The following is a 9,685-nucleotide window of genomic DNA, read 5'->3' as shown; positions in this document are numbered from 1 at the left end:
TTGTCAAGTAATTTGCATTTATATATCTAATCTATATTTACTAAGCGAAAGCATCTTTCAAGTCATCATGGTAATCCAAGGACACACTCCACAAAAAAGGAATTAAAATTTCTCATAGGTTTAAAGAAATCCATTTATGCTCTTGATATATGTGCCTACAATCCAAAACAAATACATGTCCAAATTCGAATACACATAGAGACACAACAAAGACAAATTTAGGCCTGAATAATGTCATTTTAGTTGTTGTCTTTTTCTGATACTATTCATGTTGGATATTTTTTGTTTCTCTATATTTATTACAAAATTGAATTTGATGTTTTAACAAGTTATACTCATATCTTGTGGGCATTACAAAATTTCTAAGTATTTTTGAAACATTAAATTATTACAATTTTTGAGTGGTTGTCAATGATATGCTTCCTGTTTTACCTCCATGTGAGTCTCTCAACCATATTTGTCAAGTAATTTGCATTTATATTTAGAAATAGTTGGTGTTCATCCATATACTAAGTTTGTTAAATTATAATTTACACCTTATTTCATTGCTTCGACTGAATTATGGAAATTAATTGACACGACACACTACACGTATGGATCACATCTAACTTGGGAGGAGAAGGAGGTTCTTCTCCACTTTCTTGTTGCTGGTGTTCTGGTTTCAAGGGATGCCTTCCCGTATAATTTTGGAATTGGTCAAAATTATACATTTTACATGCCACTAGTGCATAGGTTGAGGCCGGATGACATTCGCTGAAATATCTTGGTAAGAGTTTCCTAAGTAGGGTACGCTCTACTATTGCATAAATGGTGTTGATTACATTGCTAACTAGGTTATTATTATGTTCTTCAACAACAACTGCCACATGATGTAGTGTCTCTGATGATTCTCCCAGAAGGTCAAACGAAAATTAGAAGCCCACTGAGGGCTGAGTTCGATGCTCCATACTCGAGTAACCTTAATTGAGATAAAAAGGCTCCAAATTGAAGCATGAAGAGAAATAAAGAAGGTTCGCAAGCCACAAGCTGGAGACCATTGGATCTGTGTGATTCATCATGAAGACATTGGTGTTATTTTGTTTTATGACATTATATCTAAGAGCGAGGACTAGGTCTTATGAGAGACAAGTTATTCTGGTTTATATTATTACTTGACATGATCGATTAGGATGCATGCATATGATGACTATATATTATGGTGTTTCTCTGTTTTATTTTATGTGTATCATATGATAACTTGGTATATGATTAAGATGATGATGAGTTGTTAGATGATCGATTAGAATACTATTGCCATTCAACGGAAATGATATGAAATGATATAGTGTAAAAAAGATGCATATATGTGCATGTAACTCGTGTCTACATTTTGTAAATATGTTCGACAAAGCACGTTGGATGAGATGGTGTAATATATTTGTGACGATGTGCAATATATATGTAACAAATAAATGGGAAAATAGGGGGCAGCAAAATAGCCCATCCAATTTAGTGCAAAACCCTAAACCCAAAAATTGCTCAACAGCGATGAAATAGCCCCGGTTCGTAATACGAACCGGGACTAATACCCCTCCCCCCTTGCTCCCAGCCCCGCCACGTGGAAGGCCATTAGCCCCGGTTCGGGGCCGAACCGGGGCTAGCATTAGTCCCGGTTGATTAGTCCCGGTTTGAGAACCGGGACTAATGGCCCAACCGAACCGGGGCTAAAGGCCCTTTTTCTACTAGTGTACGGAGGTAATATCGTACGTCCTGCTTGATTGTACCAATGAGGATGATTACAGAGTAGATCTACCTCGAGATCATATATTGTGGTCTAAACCCTAGAAGTAATGATCATATGAATATGAGCTTGTCTATCGACTAGCCTGACCTCGGTTTATATAATGCATCGTAGGCCTAGGATAACAAGAGTCATAGTCGACTACGTCGTTGTAGAGGAGTCCCTGTCTTGATCATCAAGTCTTGTGAAATTTTCCTCGTATGTGTCAATGGCTGCCCGAAGTAGCCCAGGAGTCTGGCCCGTAGAGATAGGGCAACGACCCGAGAACCCCTTAATCTAGGACTCCCTCACTAACAACAACAATTCTCAAATAAATCTAACTGTATGAAATAGATCTGATTGAAAAAATAGCACTTGCTCATCCCATCAATCCGCGGCGAACACCTAGTGGACTCTCAATGAAAGCACCAATGTCGGTGTCAAAACCGGTAGATCTCGTAGTAGGGGTTCTAAGCTAGACGTCTTGGAGCGATGGTAACATGGACACGGGATTTTATCCAGGTTCGGGCTTTCTCAAGGAGATAATACCCTATGTCCTACTTTTGATTGTATTGATATGGGGATAGTACAAAGTATAAGTATCTACCACGAGATTGCTGTAATGAATCTAAGATTGTCTATTGCTATCCTGACCTCGGTTTATATAATGCACCATAGGCTCATGGTCTAGAGGAGTCATTGTCTTGTGCGCCAAGTCTTATGCAATCTCCCTTGTATGCATCATGAACTGTCCGAACTGGCCCATTAGTGAACCACCATGGCCATGGGGGTCCTCGACCCGACCCACTGATCGGTAGACGACGTGACGAGTACTCCCTAGTCCAGGACACCATCACACGGTTTTGCATTCGCATGAAACACAGTTTTCTCTTCACGAGAGGCACGGCCTTGCCTCTTGGAAAGGAAAATAACGTGTTTTCTGTTTTTTTACGAGAGACACGGTTTTGCTTCCGCGAGAGGTACTGTATTGCCTTCGTGAGAAGCATGGTCGTGCCTCTCGGAAAGAAAAAAACACACCTTTTTCTTTTTGAGAGAGATACGGTTTTGCTTTGACGAGAGGCACGGTTTTGCCTTTGTGAAAGGCATGGTCGTGCTTCTCGGAAAGGAAAAAACCCAAAAAACACGTTTTTTAATCTTTTTTCCCTATCATGACACACATGGTCTTTGTTAGTCCTTTTTTCTAAAAAACGGTTCGCCAAAATTATTAACATGTGATTCAGTTTTGAAGATCTCGACGCGAGAAATTCAACAGTAAAAACAATTCAAAATTTAAACGCATAATTTATGAGATAAAACGTTTTTAAAATATGGATGTAGAAAAAAAAACTACCAGGTTGTCACAAATGATACGCTAGTGCATCAATTATCACAATCTCACAAGATGAGAATGGTTTTTAAAAGATGTATTCTTTAATTAATAATGTCAGAGCACTTTTGTGTTTGCCGCCTTTGCATCGTGCCCGTAGTACTCGAGAACTAAGCAGGATGTTCAAGATAACCTCCTCGCCCAGTCTAACATAGTGTTCCTCAAGCATCCACGTCCGGTAGGTCGCCACATGTGGCTAGAAATTACCTTAGACATTACTTGTAATTCCGGGTATTCTGAACGTTGATTAAAATCTCTAATTCACCGAAAAAAAAGACCACTGAATAGGAGCTCTTCTTTTAGTCTAGAAAAAAAAAAACTACGCTAACATCTGATTGCAAGCCTACTCCCTCTGTAAATCTAAACCCTTGTACAGAGTGAGTAGCAAGCAAGATATAAAAAACAAATAAGCAAGTTTATACGAGTTTGCTTATCTTTTTTCTCTTATTTCATTATTTTTGCAATAGCTCGCCACTCCTATTTGTTCCCTCTTGAACAAAAGCTGCAGGCATGAACTGTTTTAAACGGTAATGCCTGACTGGTACACCAAACAACTCACTTTTTCTCTCTCCAAGATCAATCTCAATTGAATCGTTGAAAGTTACCTTTTCACCTTAAAAAATGAACACTGAGCAGAGCACGGCACGTCGCTCTGAAGTCACCAACCGCAATTATATTAAAATCGCAAGGCCTTTTGACCGGACAATCATGCGTCACGTCCTTATCGAAACAAATCATGCGTCACCTGTCCTAAAGTCTAACCTGTAGCAAGGGAACCACCAATGACATGGCGTTTAGTTTCAAAAAAAATTTAAGCGTTCAGCATAGTTGGTTTTGCATTGATTTAAACACAGATAGTTGACAAAAGGGTGATCAAGTGAACATAGCGTTTAGTTTCAAATTTTTTGAAGCATCCAGCATAGCTGGTTTTGCATTGATTTAAGCAGAGAGAGTTGACAAATGGATGATCAAGTGAACATGGCGTTTAGTTTCAATTTTTTTGAAGCATCCAGTATAGCTGGTTTTGCATTGATTTAAGCAGAGAGAGTTGACAAAAGGGGTGATCAAGTGAACATGGCGTTTAGTTTCAATCTTTTTTGAAGCGTCCGGCATAGCTGGTTTTGCATTGATTTAAGCAGAGAGAGTTGACAAAAGGGGTGATTAAGTAAACATGGCGTTTAGTTTGAATTTCAATTGCTTCCAATCAGAACAATAACCAAACCATAATAAGATAACATAAAGTAGCTCGGATCAATCAAACAAACTTACTACCAGTAGAGATCGATACTCCAATCTCTGGAAGAAATTAAACACGCCACGTACAAGCAACATTAAAGTCAGCATCGCAATCTAAACTTAGATGCGCTGCCGCTTGACCCGGCGCATGCATGCATGCATGCACCTCGAATCACTGTTCCTCCAGAAGGTCGTCGCTTTCGTCGCCGAAACTGGCTCGGGTCGAGCATACTCTCGCCTCCGGAAACACCGTCCCCGGCCGGCAGAAGTAGCCCTTCTCCGGCGCGCAGTGCGAGTCCTCGGAGCAGACGCAGAGCCCTTCAATGGCGCATCCCTTCTGGACGATGTTGGGGCTCCCTTTGACGCCGAGCACCTGGTCGCTCCACTCGCTGGAGAAGATCCCGTCGGGATCGTACCTGGCCTTCACCTTGAGGAACTCAGCAGCCTTGGGGTACTTGGCTATGACGCCGTCGAAGACAAAGTTACGGTTCTTGCCCCAGTGTGGGACGGCGCCATACTTGCGCAGCGCCAGCTGCTCGATCTCGTCGACCACGTCGGAATCCGCGCGCGGCTCACCTTCAGTGTAGCTCCGGTAGTAGGTGACGTCGAAGTCGATCGAGTCCTCGGATTTCCCGAGGTAAGCGGAAGAGGCTCTGACGTAGCGGAGGAGCACGCCGAGCTTGGCGTCGAGGCCGCAGAAGGCGCGCGGCTTGAGGTCGCGGAGCTTCTGCATCTCAGCGATGAAGGCCGGCGCCTTGGAGAGCGCCACGCTGAAGCCGGAGTTGTAGAAGAAGGGGCTCCGGATGCGCGGGTCCCACGTGCAGGAGGATAGGAGCCCGTCCTCCGGGCTGCTGATGCAGGTCCCGGATGCCTGGATGCGGTTCTGGAACCCCACCACGGGCCACCCCGTGAAGAATGAGCCGTCGTTGGTGAAGCCGTAGGCCTGCAGCTCGAAAAGCACGGATGGCGCCCGCGCCGCAAGACACCTGGCGATGTTGCTGCCGTCCTTCTGCAGGTGCTCCTCCGTGGCTCTGGCGGTGATGAGCGCGAGCGTCGGGTTGGAGCGAAAGCCGAGATAGTCGTTGAGGCCGTTGCCCTTGGTGGAGACGGGTACGCGATCGTCCTTGCGGTAGATCACCTTGCCTTGTCGCGGGAGCCACGCCATGTCACCGAACTCGTACAGCCCGCCCCACATGGCCGCCTGCGACGCGAAGTCTGTGTCGTCGCGCTTCTCAAACGTCACCGACCGCTTGAACATCGGCTGCAAGGCTAGCGTAACCTGCACACATGACACATGCATGCACACCCATATACTATAAATTAGCCCTTTTATTCATTCATTCATCCGTAGAGAAAAAGGAAGATCAAGCCTCCCGAACCCATAAACTACCTTGCTCGTGCTGGTTTATTAATCGTACTTAGTTTTCATTCCATGGACATGCATGAAGAGTAGTTAGCCTACGAACCTAAATTTATCTTTCACTCCAAAGCAATTAGTAGAAGAGTACTCGTTAAGAACCATGCATGCATGGATGCACACCAGCAAGTAGCCAAGTACGTACATATACTCGGCGCAGCCAAAAGATTTCAGGACTTTCTTTTTTGAGGTTGCGCTCATGTGGTACTCCCTCCGTTCCTAAATATAAGACCTTTTAGAGATTGTATTATAAACTACATACGGATGTACATAGACATATTTTAAAGTATAGATTCACTCATTTTGCATTGTATGTAGTCTTTTAGTGAAATTCCTAAAAGATCATATGTTTTGGAATGGAGGGAGTAGATTTGAGGGCATATATGCATGCACAAAAGAATGAATTTTCTTCTTGCATTTGTACGAAGCCGCGTAGGTTGTACCTGGGACACGACGCCGAGGACGCCGAGGGAGACCTTGACCGCGTCGAGGTCAGGGTCCCCGATGCTGAGCTCCCTGACCACGGCAAATCCCTGGCTGGCCGGTGCAGGCGTTACGATCCTCATCCCTACTACGTACTCATGCACGGCGCTGCCCTTGCCCCGCAGCGAGCTGCCGTGGGCACCCGTTGCGAGGAGGCCCCCGATGGTGAGTCCGTACCAGTAGGGCGAGTGCGGCAGCGCGAGCCCCGCCGCGGCGGCCGCCTGGATCAGGTCCTTGAGCACCATGCCGCTCTCCACCGTCATCAGCCCCTTGGCAGCGTCGACGCTCACCGTCTTGTTGAGCCGCTCCGTGCTGATGATCGTGCCGTCGCGGCCCCCGGGGCAGGCCAGCTTGGTGAAGCTGTGGGAGTGCCTGGTGGCCACCTTAACCTTGCGTTTGGACGCGGCGGCGGCAGCCACGGCGGCCACGAGCTCCTTCTCGGTGCGGGGGAACGTGGCGTTGGCCGCGCGGCAGATGGTGCGGTCCGGGAAGGAGCCGTACACGTTGGTGACGGTGCAGTCGGACGTGCCGCGGGCGCACTCCACCGGCTCCGGCGGCGGGCTGGATACGGCGAGGCCGAGGAAGAGCACCAGGAGGGAAAATGTAAAGGCCCTGCTACGTTCCGTCATTGCTCTTGACACTTTGCTAGTCGACCTTGTAACTTGTAACACGTACCGCTAATGTCTAGAGTACGGTTGATGGAATGCGAGTGAATGACTACCGCTGTTAGCCAAGGCAGGCATTAAATAGCTAAGCAAGAGCTTGCCAGGTCAAGCTCATGGCCGGCTTGGTTCTCGCTTGTTTAACTACGCCCAAGTCCCTCTCATGCCATCGAGGAACGATGTGACCCATGCAGCGTCGAATGGACCGTTCGCCCCACGTTTTTCTTTTTTGCACAGTCTGTTCTTCTCAAGTGAGTCTTGATCCAGAGTTGGTGCGTGTGTATTCAATGTTCGCAAGTTGTCATTTTCAAATTAAAAATTACGTCCACGCGCGGCTAGTGAGGCCATACATGATTATATCCATATAGGGTCACTAATTGGGATGTGACGTATCTGCTACACTAATAAACAGTAAAATCGTAAAAATAGTAACACAATTTAAAAAATTCTGATTTTTTATGATGAACTTTAACAAATGCTTTATATGCTTGCAAAATTTCAGCACAAAATAACATTCATGAAAGTCGTGAAAATAACGATGCTCTGGATATATTTTAGAGTACTTTGTTTTTGCCATGACTTTCAGGAATGTCATTTTCTGCAGAAATTTATGGGGCATACAAAACATTCTTCAAAGTTTATCACAAACAAAATCAGAATTGTTTGAATTGTTCTACTATTGTTTTTCATTTTACTGCTCATCATGATGCATTTGAGTTTTGGATCAGAATATGACTTTCACACTATTTGAACATCCACGTAGGTCTGTTTTGGAGAAAAGTTCACATAGGTTTGTTTGCACCTATGCACCTATATATAACCCGTTTATATCCTCTCCTACATTTAGTTCTGATTTCATTCTTTCCTTCATTCAACCTTCAAACATATGTCTTCTTTTACCTGTTTTGACGTATTTCTGGCTCAAAATTGTTTTCCCCGCATCAGGTTTTCCTGAAAACAGGTTCAACTAGCTCACGTCTTATTCTAACCTATAAGATTGCTAGCCAACTTGGCTCCATGAAGCTCCCTTAATTTGGTCTACTTCTCGGTGTCGATCTTTCATCAGACGCATTTGGGCCGTGAGATCTTTCACTCCCTCGTCAAATCAAATTTTCACCTAGCGGCCATTTTCACTAGCCAATGACGGGTGGGGTCGTCTCGCATGCTCATTGGCTGGGTGTGTCTTTCCCATGTCCGCGAGGGATTCACCAATCCTCTCCGTGCGCGCCCCATGCTCGATCGACAGAATAAGCAAGATGGTCAAACCCTAGCCGTCAATCCTTCTCGTTTCGAGCCCCGCGCCCCCTTCGACTCATCTCCTCCCTGCTCCATCCTCCCCAACACTGTTGCCCCCTCTCCCCGCCCGCCTTAGCCGCCTCCTCTCCTCCCCGTCCCGTCGGCCCCCTCCTTCCTCCCTGCGTTGGAGCACAGATGCCTTGGTAGGGGCAGAATGTCGTGGCTTTTATCTCCCCTTGTCCAACACTAGCTGGTGAACAAGATGGAGCATAGCCATAGGTGCCTCAAACAACATCTGCTCTTCTCTGGCTTGGACAAGAATCCCGATGACTGGGTAAGTACAAAGGAGAGAGAAGAGAAAATGGTGCAGTCAGCCTCCTCTCTCTCTCCCTCCTGTTCCTCTCACTCGCTTTCGGGACCCTCCTCGCCATTGGCGGGATTCACATGTTCTTCTCTCTCTCTTTCACAGTCCCTTTATCTCTTATGTATTTAATTTAACATGAGAATAGAATTACTAACGACATGTATTTTAGATTTAGTTCTTTAGAAACAGTATGGAATGTCGAGGGCAGGTTGTTTATTTGCAATAATTAGTTGATTTTGGAATGGAAGATTTGGAAATATTCCTTGTAGACTTAGGCATGTAATTCACGTGTTTGTTACTCTTAAACATTATGTCAAGACGTATTTATATTAAGTTTTTTTATATGACACACCGTTTTCAAGTTGTTTTTCATTTTCTTTAAGGAGCTCCTTGGGTTAGTATACTTGAGTACCTGAGGTAGTTATGCATTCTGACATTCTTGTGGATCTATATTTCTGTTCTACAAATAATTGATGAAAAAACTTTGATAAAGAATACCAAAATGAGATTCCCAAATTAAAAGAAGAGCTAGAACAACTGAAAATGGGTATTATTACTACAACTCCGTTAAAACATGCTAAAGAGGGTCATATGGTACTTTGGAAACATAAAGTGAATATTGTTTTATTGTTGCTGAATGCCCTTGACTCTATACATACATTATGATTTTGAACTAATAATATTTTCCCTTAGGTTGGTGTATCCTTCTAACTATGTTTTGTTCATCATATGAAAAGCTAGAAGGTGGTAACATCAAGTTGTAGTCAAGACTTGAATAAAAAGGTGAAGCCAAATCTGCTTCACTCGTGTATTGATAATTTATGAAGTATTCATGTTATATTTGCCTATGTTTACAATACTTCTATATGGCTTTGATGCACTTCGTGTGATTTATTTAGAACTAACCCGGACTGACGCTGTTTTTAGTACAATTACCGTCGTGTTGTTTTTGGGGAGAAAATAAAAGTTCTCGGGATCGCCCGAAACTCTTTTATGACACTTTTGGAAAAAATAAGAACTATCGGAGCAAAGAACTACCAGAGGGGGGCCATCTGTGGGCCGCAACCCAACAGGATGCGCACATCCCCCTCGGCATGCCCTCGCACCTTGTGAGGCCCACGTGGCTCCGACTGAGGTGATT

The 9,685-nt window shown here is 44.6% G+C and overlaps 1 protein-coding gene across 1 annotated transcript; it reads right to left on the bottom strand.

The window, feature by feature from the left end:
• Positions 1-4,304: 4,304 nt before the first annotated feature.
• Positions 4,305-7,013, bottom strand: LOC123412406 (L-gulonolactone oxidase 2-like). The gene is made up of 2 exons (XM_045105347.1): positions 6,243-7,013; positions 4,305-5,661 (listed from the first exon to the last, which is right to left on the bottom strand). The coding sequence occupies exons 1-2, from the start codon at positions 6,909-6,911 to the stop codon at positions 4,555-4,557; spliced, it is 1,776 nt and encodes a 591-aa protein (XP_044961282.1). The 5' UTR covers positions 6,912-7,013; the 3' UTR covers positions 4,305-4,554.
• Positions 7,014-9,685: the final 2,672 nt, after the last annotated feature.

Source organism: Hordeum vulgare, chromosome 7H (genome assembly GCF_904849725.1).
Source record: "Hordeum vulgare subsp. vulgare chromosome 7H, MorexV3_pseudomolecules_assembly, whole genome shotgun sequence".
Lineage (NCBI taxonomy): Eukaryota > Viridiplantae > Streptophyta > Magnoliopsida > Poales > Poaceae > Hordeum > Hordeum vulgare.
The sequence above is the reverse complement of the archived record's forward strand: the minus strand, read 5'-3'. Positions and strand labels throughout refer to the sequence as shown.

Excerpts from the sequence above, each read along its gene's own strand:
- LOC123412406 (XM_045105347.1), bottom strand. The coding sequence starts at position 6,911 with ATGACGGAACGTAGCAGGGCCTTTACATTTTCCCTCCTGGTGCTCTTC. Across the intron at positions 5,662-6,242 it reads TCCTCGGCGTCGTGTCCCAG|GTTACGCTAGCCTTGCAGCC; the intron begins GTACAACCTACG and ends TCATGTGTGCAG.